Source organism: Rattus rattus, chromosome X (genome assembly GCF_011064425.1).
Source record: "Rattus rattus isolate New Zealand chromosome X, Rrattus_CSIRO_v1, whole genome shotgun sequence".
NCBI classification, from domain to species: domain Eukaryota; kingdom Metazoa; phylum Chordata; class Mammalia; order Rodentia; family Muridae; genus Rattus; species Rattus rattus.
Genome location: NC_046172.1, coordinates 35393908 through 35410206, shown reverse-complemented (window position 1 = coordinate 35410206; position 16299 = coordinate 35393908). Strand labels below are relative to the sequence as shown.

At 40.7% G+C, this 16299-nt stretch overlaps 1 protein-coding gene across 1 annotated transcript in view; it reads right to left on the bottom strand.

Moving 5' to 3' along the window:
- Smpx (small muscle protein X-linked) overlaps positions 1 to 16299 on the bottom strand; it is a 48043-nt gene that overhangs the window by 16219 nt on the left and 15525 nt on the right. The window contains exons 3-4 of the mRNA XM_032889973.1: positions 15783 to 15869; positions 12145 to 12293 (exon numbers count right to left, since the gene is read on the bottom strand). Coding sequence (XP_032745864.1) covers positions 12162 to 12293; positions 15783 to 15869 — 219 coding nt within the window. The 3' untranslated portion in view covers positions 12145 to 12161. The remainder of the gene's footprint in view (positions 1 to 12144; positions 12294 to 15782; positions 15870 to 16299) is intronic.

Sequence of the window (16299 nt, the reverse complement as noted above, 5' to 3'; positions counted from 1 at the left end):
AAGACACCTTTCTAGTCTGCTGGTGATGGAAATCTTTCCAGAAGAACTCACTTAAAGAATGGTGATTTAAGGGGTTTTGAAGTAAACCTTCTCCCAGAGCTATTGTTTTCTCCTTAGTACTTCTGATATTAAGACATTCAGCCTACTTTCCATAATTCTGGATATTTTGTGTTAGTGTGTGCACACATGTTGCTTTGGTGCTTGCATGTGAATAAATACTGTGCTGAAGTATGATTTTTTTCATTGCTTATTTGTACGCATGTGGGCAAAAGCATCACAGTACATGTGTGGCAGTTACAAGACAACTTTAGGGACTTGGTTCTCTCCTACCATGTAAGTCCTGGGGACTGATCTCAAATTGTCAGACTTCATGGCGAGTGTCTTTATCCACTGAGCCATCTCGCTGGTACAATTATAATTCCTTTTTGACTAGGCATCAGGGATGTAGAACTGGCATTCATAAAGTCCTCGGTTTGGTCACTAGCACGAGACACCGGATACAAGAAAACACTAAATATGGACAGAAATTGATTTCTTTTGAGATGCATCTGTCACGATACAACATTATTGGTAGAAAAGGATTATTACCCCTATTGCATATGAACTTAAATAGATGTACTTCATAACCAGGCTTAAAATTATCTTTCTCTGACGGGAAGTGACAACACATCCCACAATCTTCCACCCTGTGAAGTTGGAAGTCACACAGGCATGAATTGCTAATCCAACTCCTGTCTAACTGATCTTCCAGCACTGATGAGAGGCTTGAAACAGAATGAACATGGAAATACTTCTGAATTCTCAAAATCAAGCCTGGAGGCTTGATAATGTTATTCCTACTGCTAGATCTTACTTAAAAGATGCGATTTAGAGTTGGTTTTTTTTTAAATAAACCCCTAACAAACCTCCTTTTCTTTATTGCCAGTTTATGATGCCCCTTTAAGCAGCCATTTCACGAAGCCTGTTAGGTTCCCATGTTATTTCATTAGCACCTGTATTTGTTTGTGACAGCCTGCCCCTTTCTCTCTTACTGAAATAGAGACATCTATTTGCCAAATTAAGTAATGGAGGGGAGAGAGAGGGAGAGAAAGGGGGAACCCTCCTGTAGCCCACAAATTGGGTGTGAGTGGCGGCTTAAGGTTAGGGCAGGATATATAGAGAAAACAACCAGGGTCTGTCTGGTTGTTCAGACTGACATAGTTCTCATTTTACTCCTTGGACCAGGCTTCTACATAGTCTTTGCGTGAAATAAGTGAGGCGCCTTTGTCTACCGAGCCTATCCAAAAAATGCTCAGAAAATGGTATATGAAACAGATCAACTTTTCTTTGACAGCAGAGAAATAGTAGCTCGGTCTCTAAATGTTCTTAACACTGACCACATTCCGGGAGAAAATAAATCCAAAAATTACAAAGTGTTTGCTAGTTGAAAATGGGGAGACGACGAGAAAAATTCCTTGAAGTTTTCAGTATAAAACGAAAGTGCTCTGGCGAAACGCTGGTAATGCTGCTATCTGGAGCAAAGAGCTTTGGAAAACTGCCGCTGAGCAGACTTTGAAAACTGGAGCTGCAGTGCCTCCTCCAGGAGAAAGAGGGCACTTGCAGGCTGGAAATTGTCTCACGAACAGCAGAGAACAGCAGTCTCTGGCAAAGCAAAGAAGGAGGAGCCAAAGAAAAAGCAGGTCCTCCGGGATGCTAGGGAGCCTCTGGGTGAGCTCAGATTAGTCACAGATAATTAGTGCCTTTTCATGTTCAGCACACTTTCTTCCCGTTCTCTCCAGAAATAGGCTGAGCTACTCTTCAGAGGGTATTTTATTTAAAAAGCGAAACAATTCCCAGCTTTGGAAGCAAGGGGCAGAGAGCAGGGACATCAAAAGGAATGAACGTTTCCACAATGTTTGCTTGTCTTAGGTGCCCCATCTAAAACACCTCACTGTTCTTAGGGGTCCACTATTTGCATTCACATTCGGCTCAGAGTGGTCAAGGAATCCCAATACAGCATTAAGTGGAAATGGAGTACAAATGTGTACCAGAACATGTAGCATCTAGTAGCTTCTCTCAGGTGGAAAATTCTGTGTCAGGAAGCCTGTCCACACCATCTCCTGTAATCACAACTGACTGCTGTAATCGCCCCATATACTCCTTGCTGAGTCAGACTCGAAACATTATTGTTTCTTCATTTCCCTTGTGAGCAAATGTCCCTTCTCACATCCACACCCAATTACTCCGAGTTCTCCACATTTACTTCTACTATAGTCGTGTCTGACACAATAGGTGCACACATACTTTAAATTTTTCCTGATCAAGTGTGGTTCACAGTGCTAACATGCATTTTGAAGGGAATAGGCTAATCCAGTCAGGGTAAATTCTACCTAGCCCATGTAGAAAATGATTAAGAAATGAAAATGAAGTCTGAATAAATGGATGTATGAACACTTGGCATTTAGTAAACCTGCTTGGCAAGATTTTAGAAAATGTATTTGGAACTAAAGGCCAGGCACCTTTTGTACTGTTTGAGAGTCAGGGAAGAGCTAGGTCACACAGGCTTGCCAAGAGTTGAGTAGCCCCTGCTGTATTATGTCAGTGTGGGTCTTCCACAGTGTAAGGAAGTTATCACTGTCCCTCCAACAGAAGGCTGCCAGTGACTTTCTGGCAATAGGGCATGCTTGCTTTTTGCTGTTTTCCAGCAGTCAAGAGGAATTGTTGTGAGCTGCCTTGGTGCCACCTGCCTGGATGAAAGAGACTCTAATTTGTCAACTGCTTAATAGAAAATTCACTCAGTGGGAAGCCAATTGACCATCCCTGCCTGGGATTAAACCAGCTACCACCTCACCATCTGCATAAAGATATAAAGCAGAGCATGTGGATTAATGAGTTCACAGGCAGGGGACACTGGCAAGGGAGCACAAGTAAATCTGTAAGTCTTGATTTGTTCCTCATGATGCCTTCTTCTCAAACGCCACAGCATGTGTGGGAGTTGAAACAGCGTTGTCACGATGCAGCCAAGTCTGATTAGACAGCCCAGAATTCACTTTCCTGGTTTTCTGCGTGGGCTGCACACAGCGTGAGAGGGGATGAGAGAAAAGGCTTCATGGCTGGAAGACAGCTACACTTGAGAACAACACAGCCCCGCCTGACAAGCCTTCGCTCATCCTGGGAGCAAAGGCAGACTCTGCGGAGGCCTGGCTTTTCTCAGCAGCAGCTGGCCACGGCCCACACTGTGTCCTGTGGTCATAATCCTGTTCTACTCTGTCTCCTCTCCTTCCATGCACTTCCTTTCCTTTCCTTTATTTCCCTTTAGTCTCTTTTCTTTTATGCGTTCACATTTTACAGGCATTAACCACTTCTGTTTCCTAAGACCTTTAAGGAACAGCAAACTCTTGTGCTCTCATACAACATTTCACATATTAAACATGTGCCCTCTCCATGCTCTGATCCTCTGGATCTGATCATCTCTGAGCCTGGGGGATCCTTTACAGTTCCTAAATGCTGACTGACTGAACGGGAAAACATTCAAGCAAAGGAACAAATAAGCCAGCGCATGAGAGTTATGGCTCAGTACTGCCCTTGGTGGGAGGGGACGGTTTCTGCAATCGCCTTTGCTTGTTTCACTCAGAGCTGTCACAGAAAAAATATTCAAAAGGACTATGGTTGACTAAAGGACATTAAAAAAAATACAGTGGTGGCAGTGATTCAAAGGACTGGGTGGTATAGTATTGCAGATGCTGGGGGTGACTTATAAGCAGAGGACTCTAGTGCAATCACATAACCATTCTTAGTATTTACTGGGCCATAAATGAATAGGCCATCCCTTGTGGTTGACACAAGAAGTAAGTGAAATATGAAGGTGAAACACAGGATGCTGTATCAGCCATTCCCAAGCATATAACAAATGGGACTGCTCATGGTGATGAAGAAATTACAATGGTGCTATTGGTTACTGGTATTTGCTACTAATGTGCAACATTGATTTTAAAAGTTTGCAGAACTGCTGAGATAATTGTATAACCCAGGTAGACATATTAGATATGTTATAAATATCCAATTTACTAATGGATGAAAAATTGTATCTGAATGCCTTATTTGCACAACGTTAAGTATGCTAAAAACTATACATGTTAGGTTGTTAATTCCTATGCCTTTTTTATTTAGCATCTTAATTTCTATAAAGTGCACTGAAGAAACTGCTTGGAAAAGAAAGTTTGCTGGATGTGACATTAATCTCTCAAGCAGAAAATTGGGTTTATTTTTTGCTGGCACCACTGACATTTGGGGCTGGATAATCCTTTGTGTAGGGGGCTGTTCTGGACATTATGGGATATTTAACAACATACTTGTCTTCTTTCCCACCCTGCCACCTTGTCTAGAACGTGCTAAATGCCCTCTGAAGGAGGACAAACACACACACACACACACACACACACACACACACACACACACACACACACCCTATATCCTAGGCTATAAAGCACTGAGCAGAGAAAAAGCTTTCCACGATATTGAAAGCAAAGCATGTGCCAGTCACGGCTGTTCTTCAGCCCAGGAAAAGTTGCATAGCAGTGTATACAAATATGCAGAATTGGGTCCCGAGTCAATGGTTTCTATGTAAGCTGTAAAGACATCCTAGCACAAAAGCTTCATGAGACAACAAAGCAACTGAATGAAACCTTGAAACCTTGATGTAATTAAGAAACATTTAAGAAACTGTCCTCCCAACAGAGTAAAGAGTAGAACAAGGAGGTTACAAATAAAAAGAAAGGCAGCTTCACTAACAGTTAAAATCTCCAGCCATCTCCTTTAGAGAAAAAGAATAGAACCTATATAATTGGGTCAAAAAAGGGAACACATCAAAATTGACGACAGGAAAAAAAAAAAAGCCCAGCAAACGACAAAGAAGACATTAGAGAAGCTTGTGGTTTTTTACATATAGTTCTATCTAAATCAATAAATCAGTCCTCTGTCTTCTGAAATCATGACAAGTCAGACTATGAAAAATAAATCATGTTAGTCCTGCAGGCTGTGAAGCAACATAAAAACAATCACTCTCATGATAAACTGAGTGGTGGAAAGAGCAAGATGCAAACCTGTAGAAAGGCTTTGAATGACAGTATGTCAGGAAAGAGGCTAAAGGAACCAGCTCTCGCCTGAGTCACTGCCCAGCCCAAGCATTGTGCTTACATAGAGTTTTCTTTCTAGAAGCATTCCCCTAGCCTTCAAAGGTAGCACATACAGGGTATGCTATTTTCTGCTTATTGTGAATTAACAAAATAGAGACATTGAACCTAAAGTTGCAAAGGTGAAAGGAACTGAGACCATGCCTTTAGGACCCCCAAATCTCCATATTGTTAGCAATTTTGCTGTACTGTACCTTATATTTACATGCAGGGAATAAGAGGAAATAGGTCAAAGTATTATATTATGGAAGGAAATTATTTGGGGCAATTACTTTTAATTTCCAAGATTCTGTTATATTATTTCAGTAGTTTCTTGGGGGATTTTTTTTTATTTAGTTGTTTTTTGTTCTTGGTTTTAAGGCAAGATTACACTCTTTAGCCCAAGCTGACCTGGAGCTCAAAATAACCTCCGGCCCCACAGTCTCCCAAGCATTGATATTACAAGCATGAGCCATGAGGTTTGCTTTAGGGTCTATATAAATTGATTTTAAGCTTAATATTCCTTGTGATTTCACAAGGACGTTTCCATTCACAAATTGGTTTAATATTAATCATATTACCCAAATACAGAGCTATCATTGATTTGGTTTTTGATGTGAGATCTTCTCTTTCAACCATAATGAAAGCACTCTCTATAAACTCTGATTTCATTGCATCCTATACATTTCAGTAAGCTGAAAATACTTTCTAATTTTTCTTGTGACATTTTTGTTGACTCATTAGTTTTTTCGGAGTTTGTTTTTGGAGTTCCATAAGTTTGTGAATTTCTAGACTGTCCTCTGTTATTGAGTCATAATTTTAAATAAGTTGATTTATTATGCATGACTTCAATTCTTATGTATTTATTAAGACTTGTTTTATATTCTACATCATAGGCCATGTTCCTTGTGTAGTAGAGAAGGATGTATACTCTTTTTTTTTTCCTTTCTTTTTTTTTTTTGGAGCTGGGGACCGAACCCAGGGCCTTGTGGTTGCTAGGCAAGTGCTCTACCACTGAGCCAAATCCCCAGCCCCTAGGATGTATACTCTTGACTTGTTCAGTAGACTGGTCAATATGTGCCTGTAAGGTCTAGTTAGTGTCTATTGTTCTGATCTTCTATTTCTTGTTACTCTTTTACTAAAAGTAGGATCCTTTTAGGCAGGATTTTATTCTGTAGCCAAAGATGGCCTGAAGCTCACTATGTAGTCCATGCTGGCCCCAAACTCCTGACACTATCCCTTCCTCAGCCTCCTTGATGTTGGAATTAGAGACACGAGCAACCATGCCCACCTGCATATGGAGATTTCGAGTCTTCATTATTAAATGTCTAGTTCTCAGTTCGGTTCTGTCAGTTTTTGTTTCATGTATTTTGGGGGTCTGTTAGTAGGTGCTAATTGTCCTTCTTATCAAGTATGTGGGTACAACAATTTGCCCTCCTGTCAGCACTTTCAAAATTAGCACTTGAATAAACAAGAGTGACAGTGATGTGTACTGTTTACCATTTAAGAGTAATGAGCACCTTATGTTCTCCTTTTCCAGAGATGACATCTCTCTGGATGACTGGTGGTTAGCAAGTATGTCTTATCTGGACGTAAATGTTCTTATAAAAGTAAAGCAAACAAGTTGCTGAAAATTAAATTTCCTTTGATTTTATATATTTTCTTATATGTCTGCATGATAAATAGATTTGCATTAGCAAAAATGGAAGTGTCTTCATACAGTACCAAAATCTATGAAGTGAATTACTAAGAATTATTAAAAGTTTGCATTTTTAAAAAGATATATTTTTATTTTATGAATATTTTGCCTTCACATATATATGTGAACCATTTGCACACTCAAAGAAGAGGGCAGAAGGGGCCACCTCTGGAACTGGAGCTACAGACCATTGTGAACTGCCATGTGGGTACTAGGAACCAGAACAAGGCCCTAGGCAAAAGCATCAGGTCCTTTTAACTACTGAGACATCTCTCCAGTGCCTAGTTTGCATATTTAAAATGAAATGATGTATGTAGTGATAAATAGATACACAAAATATGACATATATACACAGTGGAATAGTATTTGTCCATAAAACATGAAAGTCTTTGTGATTTGAAGCAAGATGGATGGAGTTGGAGGACTTCATGTTGCTTTAAAAGCAAGGCTACATGGTTGCTATTCATATGTGAAAGCTAAAAATATTGGTTTTTGCAGAAGTTGATTGTAGAATAGTGGTTGCTGGAGATTAAGAAACATAGGATGAAGGTGGACTGAGAAAGTTAGGTAATATATCCCAAAGGTCAGTTATGTTGAGAGTAATAGTTTCTAGCATGGTACAATATAGCTGAATAATACTTTACAATGCCTATTGCATATATTATATAGAACTAAGAATGTGAAGGTTCGCAGAATAAAAATTACAAACATTTAAGGAGACATGCTAATCACACTGCTTTGATTACATGTACTGAATTACTATATCACAGCATTAATGCATATGTATCGATTTTAAAATGACAAGCCACAAAAATGGTTTGCCTTTCTCAGAGATCCTAGGTTTGTGTGCACAAAAGTGTATGAAGTCTGTCTGCCACAGAGCCTGTGTCCAGGGTGCCATGTTCACCACTGAGTAGCCGAATCCCTATGACTTCTGGGATAATGGTTTCTCTCTAGAGTTTCATCAGTGCCAGGGCTTTGAATAGCTGCTATCCTGGTGTTTGTTTGCAAAATTGTAGGATTCTTCTCAGGTTTTACCCCTGTTAATCATTTTTCTTATAATTGCTGCATTGTTGCCAACTTAATGTTTCCATTGTTCCTTTCTAATGTTTTGTTATCAGTGAGCTCTTTCACCACTGGAAAAATAAGAGAAATTATAGACAAGTTGTAAAGTCTTGGTTTTTGCTCTGCCCTAAAAGTTAATGCTGTACTGCCCTCAAGGAACTGTTTTGTTCTAACAAGCTGGCTTATTAACGAAGTCCTGCAGATCCCATATGTCCAGAGGCTATCCCTTCCCATTGTCCTAAAATTATCCCTACCCTTGATTATCTCCTGTTCCAAAGTAACGCTATTGTCTCTTTTGTCTACTCAGTGAATGAAAGCAACCATCAGATATCTTCAAAGATGAAACCCCTAACTCATGACGTATCTACCCTCTGATCTACTCTATCTTTCAACCAAGACTTCGGTATTCTGACATCAAGGGCCAAAGTTTCTACCTATACATCTTAGTTCTGAGAAAAGAAAAGGCAGAAAAGCTAGTTATAAATGTTCTTTACCAAACACCTGTCATGTGAAAGGATAATAAAGAAGACGAATGGATAGAGTCTGTTTGTACACCAAACTCAAGCAGTTCTTCAGGTTCCCCAGCCCCTTAATACCTGTGGAATTCCCAACAAAAGGCATGAAGAGGTCAAAAAACGCATGAGGATTTTTATGCATTTCTCCTAGTCCTGTCTCTGTATCTGGCTCTTGGAGTGGAAAGAAAGTATGTGCTTGAAGATGGGAAAAGGGCTGTGAAATACCATCTCCTAAAGCATGAAACCTAAGCGGCTACCACAATCTTGCATCAGCCAGGTTCAAAAAGTCAGGCTTTCCTAACAGTCTTCTGTCCAAGAGGACAGAGCATGGTGAGTCCTATCACATAAACTGCTGCAACTGACAGAGTCAGTTTCACCCTGGGGATCATGAAACGGTATCAAGTTACACGTCCATTGGGGGTGGGGGGTTACCGGGTTCTGGTTAGGTCCAAACTCAGGATCACACAGAAGGCCCTGATTAAACTTTGTGAGACATCAAACAAAATCAGAACTACGAAATATAAGACAGGGATTTATATGGAAGAGCGAGGATTAACTGGGCTGGCAAGGAAATGGGAGAAGATGAAGGAAGAGAGACTGAAATAAATAGTGCACATATATGTAATTGTGAAAAACAAAATTTAGTAGAAAAAAAAGCAGATTGATCTTCAAGATACTTAAATGGATAAAGGTATTTGCCACACAATCCAAGTTTGATGCCTCAAACCCACATGATCAACTCCACAAAGTTGCCCTGTAATCTATACATACATACCATACATGCATGTGGGTGCTCACATTCATACACACAACAAAAATAAAATAAAGAAATAAAGTTTAAGAACCTTCCATGTAGAGATTGATAGTTTTTGGTTGTGAGCCTAGCTTTTTAACGGCTGAGCCATCTCTCCAGCCCGACAAAGCGCTTCTCTCTCTCTCTCTCTCTCTCTCTCTCTCTCTCTCTCTCTCTCTCTCTCTCTCTCTCTCTGTCTCAGGTACATACATACCTGTCTCTTATACACATCTAGATGTGTATAAGAGACAGCATACACACACACCACATACACCACACACACACACACACACACACACACACACACACACACACACACACACACACACAAATGTATGTATCTAGGACCTGGAGACGGCTCAGTCAGTGAAGTGCTTGCCACAGGAACATAGCTAAGTTCAGATCCTCAGCACCCTTGTAAAAGCTGGCAATAGAACTGCTGTGCGATCTAGAACCCCAGCACTTTGGAAAGAACTGAAGACCCCTGGGAATTTCTCGCCAGACAGATTAGTCAAATTGGTTCAGTGAGAGACCTGATCTCATTCAGAGAGAGAGAGAGAGAGAGAGGGAGAGAGAGAGAGAGAGAGAGAGAGCAGACATTTGTCTCTGGCCTTCACATCACTTATGTGTCATACATAAGTCATGGCACAATCACGTATGTCCATACATATAAATGCACATAACACACACACACACATATGTGATTAGAGAGATAGAGAGAGAGAGAGAGAGACAGACAGACAGACAGACAGGCAGACAGACAGATGCATGTGTGGTTGGGTAATGATAATAAATAAAACAAAATGTTCCTATCTCTTCTGGTCTTTTTCAGCAAGAAATTCCACAGCTTTATCAAAAATCTTTAAGAGTTCCTGTTTGGCAACTCGAAGAGAACTGAGTATGATACCCAGTCATTAGTTTGTTCTGATATTTCATAAATAACAAGTTCATGCAGTTATCTGTCAGATTAATTCCCACTCAGGTAGCTTTGTCCCATCCAGGTTCCTGAGCTTTATTCTGTGGCCATGAAATCTAATTTGTTTCATTCTTACTACTTCCTTGCCTTAACTGTGCTAAAACACTACATACTGCTATTTTACTTTAACTCAAAACAGATTCTAAGATTAGCGTGATAAGAACATTCCTCCTACCCTAGCACTTGAGAGGATGAGGCAGGTGGATAGTCAGTTTGAGGCCAACCTGAACAATGTAGTGAGAATATGTCTCACAAAAAGAAGAATGGAAAGAAGAAAAGGAAGAGGGAAGGGAGAGAGGGAGGGATAGAGGGAGGGAAGAACCAGCCAGCTCCCCTCTTCCTCTAAGAAATTTTGGAAATATCTTTAGAAGGTCTAGGGAAGTATGAAATAAATATCACAATTACCCACTGGACTGTCACAAACCTTCTGTAGTGCTGTCAATCCCAGTGCAAGGAGGACTAATGCAATCAATCTGTATGGTGCAGTGAGATGTGAGAATCGAAGAAGCAGATGACTAATAGAATCAGTCTCCAAGACTCATTTCAAGAATGAAGGTGACAAGGACTAAGCCACTACCCAAAGACTATACATGGACTGACCCTGGGCTCCAACTGCATAGGTAGCAATGAATAGCCTAGTAAGAGCACCAGTGGAAGGGGAAGCCCCTTGATCCTGCTAAGACTGGACCCCCAGTGAACGGGATTGTTGGGGGGGAGGGTGGTAATGGGGGGAGGATGGGGAGGGGAACACCCATATAAAAGGGGAAGGGGAGAAGTTAGGGGGATGTTGGCCTGGAAACCGGGAAAGGGAATAACATTTGAAATGTAAATAAGAAATACCCAATTTAATAAAAAATGGAAGGAAAAAAATGAAGGTGACAACTGGGTATCAAGAAGCTTATAAGAAACAGTAGAACCAAGCATGGTAGCCTATGCATCTCATCCCAGCACTGGAAAGGCTGAGCTAGGAGGGTTGCCGTGAGTTTGGAGCTGATCTAGATTGCAGAAACTTCTAGGCCAGCTTCAGCTATAAAGTAAGACCATGTTACGGGAGGAAAAAGGATATAATATTCTTCACACAGTAACAAGTGATAAATCTTTCTGCCATCCATAAATATTGATTAAATGGAGGAAGGGATGAATGAATGAATGAAAGAATGAACGAATGAACAATGACATTTTGTGTGTTCCCATATAGATTTTCCTCCAGACTTCTGTTAATGGATGGAGAAGATTGTGCATGGTGGGGTTTGGTAATGCTGGCAAAGGACAGGTTTGCTCCTAGCATCTCCTAGGAGAAAGAGCCATGATTTTGTCAACCCACACTCTATCTGTTGGCAGAATTTATTTTCCAGTTAATAAGAACTCTCTGCAGACAGAGAGTTGGATGAATCCTAACCAGGGAATCATTACTAAACAATTAAAAAGAAAATAAGCATTTTAAGTACCTTGTTGGAGCAACATGCACAGTTTTGAACCTACCCTTGTTCCATCAGCACCCACACTTAATTAGTGGGTGGGCTTTGGTCTGCTTTTGGACATATTCGTTACCACATTTTTTTGCCTGAATGCATGCAGAGCTGCATCCCTCCACTTCCTTATCTGCACAGTTAATTATTTGTCTAGATCCTCTTGTCAAAGCAATAGTTCACTGTTCTTATGGTATATGGTGGAGAAACATGCATGTGGTGACAGACATAGGTCTCCTCCCCTAACCTAAGCTTCCCTAACTAGAAGAATGATCAGAAAAAAACCAATAGGCAAACAGCCTTGCTAGTTTTTCAAGCAGTTATGGGATAAGATATACCCGAAGGTATGGCTTTCCCCTAAAAACAGCATACCCAAAATGCTGTCTAAATTGAATACCCCTGGTAGAGACTCATATTATGGAAAGCTTTCTTTTGAAAATGGTCTTTTTTAGACAACGAGATTGCTTTTCTACTCACCTTCTGACCCCTTTGAACTACTGTTCACCTTTGGGGACGTATTTTAGTTCACTTTTAACGTTTTGGATCTCAGACAGGTTGACAACGGGTCCTGGGAACTTCTTCATTCCAGGAACTGGCTTCTTTTCCTCGGGAGTAGCAGGTGCTCCCTGGGGGAAAAAAGAGGAAAGAAATTCAACTCACCCCAAAACAAGGATATTTGATCTCTGTGGCTCCTGGCATATAGCAGGAAAACAAATACCGAAGGAAGAATGTCAATGCAATTCCAGCATAGCAACTTCCTCTGGTGTTAGTGTTCACACAGCCTTAGAGTTTCAATAAAATTCCCAGAAGGCTGTGCAGGAATGCAAAATAATGTGAGAAAAAAATGTCCTTCCATATAACTTAGGACATGTTAGGCAACAGTTCGGTGTCTAGTAACTATAACTACTGTCAACACTTAGGTGGAGTTCTATTTCCCACCAAAACATCTCCTAAACATGAATTGAATTTAGTATCCTATCATTATCAGATACCCGATGGCAAGAATCTGTAAACTGTCAGGGCACAGCTATCCCTAATTAGTCCAGAAGTGTACACAACTGTGTGACGTATAGAGGCTATCGTATGATAGCCTTTTGTCATCTGATGCTTTTGGAAAACATAAGGTCAGAAGGACATAAGGAACACATCTTTGAATATGGGCTTTGAATATGGAAGAGAATGACAGAGGAGGACAACCTTTTCCTGCTGCTTTGAGAAGTAGTTTAAATTTCCTATCTTTAAAGGAGTCTCCATTTCAGGGAGGGATCGACAACTTTTTCCTTTTGTGTGTGACTCCCCCCGTGTCAATGACAAGGACTGAAATGTATACTTGACTTTTTGTTTAACTAATCAACCCATACCTCTTATAAGCATACGCCAAGCACACACTGAAAAAGAGTCTAAAACATTAAGCTCAGTTGCTGCAATACAGCTCCATCTAGTTACTACAGAAGAAAATAGCATGCCAGTCTGTTCTTCCGGTCTTCCTTAAAGTAAGTATTAGGGGGCATTTGATCACTCTGATAGCCAGAATATTATGCCTTGGATCAGATTACTTCAGGGGTAACTGAGTGATTGCCCTAACTCCTTGTTACTAAAAATACATTCATTGTCATGCTGGGGTCACTATTACCATACCTCCTGTAAACAATGACTAAAAGGTGGGCTCATAAAGGGGACACAGGACACCTCCTAAGAGAAATTTAGGCTGGAGAGTTGGGCTTAAAACTACACTGAGGCCAACCATTGAACTGAGAACAGGATCCCCAATGGAGGAGTTAGAGAAAGGACTGAAGGAGCTGAAGGGATTTGCAATCCCATGGGAAGAACAACAATATCAACCAACCAAACCCCAAGAGCTCCCAGAAACTAAACCACCATCCCAACAGTACACAGGGATGGACCTATGACTCCATCCACATATGTAGCAGAGAATGGCCTTGTCGGGCATCAATGGGAGGAGAGGGCCTTGGTCCAGTCAAGGCCTAATGCCCCAGTGTAGGGGAATGTCAGCATAGGGAGGCAGGAGGAAGTGGATGGGTGAGTGAGGGAGCACACTCATAGAAGCACAGGGGATAGCAGGTTTCTGGAGGGGAAACGGGGACATGGGATAACATTTAAAATGTAAATAAAATGCAATTAAAAAATAAAATAAAAATAAAAACCACACTGAGGCTTGTGTTTCTTCCACTATGCCCCTCCCTCTTCTTTGCCTGGATCTGGATCTCAACAACTCTTCCTGTAGCTCTCTCCCATCTTTCTTACAAGTGGCTTCTCCCAGTAAATAAGCAGTCTGCATGTTAAATGTCTGCTTCTCAGAGGACTCTAACTAACATAGTCCCCAGTGCAAAACTGTCATAACTCTTGTTTAATCATGAATGGGATAAACCAGTGATTATGCGCGCGCGCGCGCGTGTGTGTGTGTGTGTGTGTGAGAGAGAGAGAGAGAGAGAGAGAGAGACAAAGACAGAGACAGAGACAGAGAGACAGAGAGACAGAGAGACAGAGAGACAGAGAAGGAACTTCATATTTGCTTCCTGTGAAAGACAGCGATAAAACTAGTGCCATTAGTCCAGGTCTGGTCCCTGCCTGTGTCTCATTCTCAAATTGGTTAACACATAGAGAAATAATGTACTCAAGTTTCCTCCAAACCCTGACAAATATCAGATATCCCTTATAGAAATGCTTTTACGTTGTTTATTGTGGAGGATGGGTAGGCATAAAAGACTGAAGCATTACTCCTCTTATAAAGGCTAATGAGACTTCCTGTAGTCATTTCCTGTGAAGCCAGTACAATGCTGATTAAGTAACTAATGTGTCACCCACACTAAATGATAAAGTGACTCAATGTGGATGCTGCAAATTCCTGGAAGATGTTTTTTCTTTAGGTCCATGTAGAGAGCCATAGTCCTGGCTTCTTTTCTCCATGAAAACACATTCATCATCTAGGGTACATGGAGAAAAGTTCATTAAAACTGTAACACCACCACTCCCCCTACTTGAAGAACCAGGTATTCCAGAATGTTCTTTGCTTGGCTTTCAGGAAGGAATTTTTAACAAGGCTGTAAAGTGTTGCTTCTTTTTAAATATGTGTAGAAATGAAATGAAAAATGTTTCAGTACTTATAAATACTCCCACTGTTGGAGGTGTGTAGATCTTAATAAAGCGGCATGAAGAGAAAAATGTTCCCAGGTGAGTCACTTCCACTGCTCACACATTTAACGCATACAGCCCATATCTGCACTTACGTGTCTGGGCCGGTGAATGTACACAGATTAATGATGGTAATGTTTAATGCTAGATATCTTCCTATCAAGTTATTAAGACCTCAATGGACTGCTTTTTTCTTTTCTTTTTATTTTAATTACAACAAGGCTTGGTATTTGATTTAGTAAGGTGGTATTTAATGAAGATTGTCACTCTATTTAATAATTTGATAATATGGCATTGTTCGGGAAGCAGGGAACATTTTTACACTGAAGTTCTACCAGCTTTAGAAAACATAACTAAAATCAGTCCCCTGATTCTGTGAATTTGTTGCTGAGATTACAGTAAACTAAAGCGTGAATGAAGACGCTTCTACTTGAATAGTGGAGGATAGCCCTTTCTGCAGATATCTCAACTCAGCAGGGAAATAGAGGCTATTTATTCATTAATGTAGATGAAGAGAGTGTGAGGGAAGCCTTACCAACCACTGCAGTCCTCCCTGTTTTAGTCACAGCACTGTGAAAGGAAATGTCCACCTTAGGTATCACATACTTTGAAGTACACTCCAAGCTACCTCATGATGATTGTTTGAATCTGAAAGTAATTTAATGTACTGAGCACTAATTGAGCTTGATCTCCCATCAGAAGCCTGCTCCACCACACACAACCTGCTCAATTTAATCATAGAACGTGAGTGTAAACTTACCAAACTAGTGACAAGCACTAGCCCAAAAGCCCCTGTGCACAAAATCAATTCTGATAACTGGAAGTCAAGGTTGGCATCTTCAAGCATCTTTGTTAAATACTTAACACTGGCTGAAATGGCAGGGAGGCACAGACTTTCTCTGCTGAGAAACCTTGCCTCTGGGAGGACTCTGGAGGAAACAGGCCTTAGCTATCTTTCTCACCTCCGCAGTTCCAGGGGTGCTCTCTTTCCTTCTGGGAGGCTGCCCAGCTCCCGGACGAAAGGCTCCCATTGGAATATTAATATTGGCCTAAGAGAAAAGACAGGGTATATTTAGCTTAAGAATAGTAAGAAATTGCATGACATTCTAAGACAGCAATCATCGTGAGGAAAATGCTTCTGAAAAGTACATCTTCAAAGCTTTTTATCTAAGGAAAATTGCTGTAACAACAGCACAAAATATGCAAAGGGGAAATTCACTTCACTTATTATACATTCCTAGTATCCATCTTTAGGTCTGCACAGTGAATTTATGATTCCTTATTGGATGGAAAATTTTTTGAAGACAGTTTGTTCTGGCCATTGCCCTCCTATGGTGCATATCATATTCCCCTTTCAGTGATGAGGGAGGAACATGTAATGATAGAAAAGGAGGGAAAAGCATCCACAGAAGCTATTCCACAGTTAGTTCTTGTCAGTTCCCTTTATATGTACAATGATGGCGGTGCTTTCACGCTTTC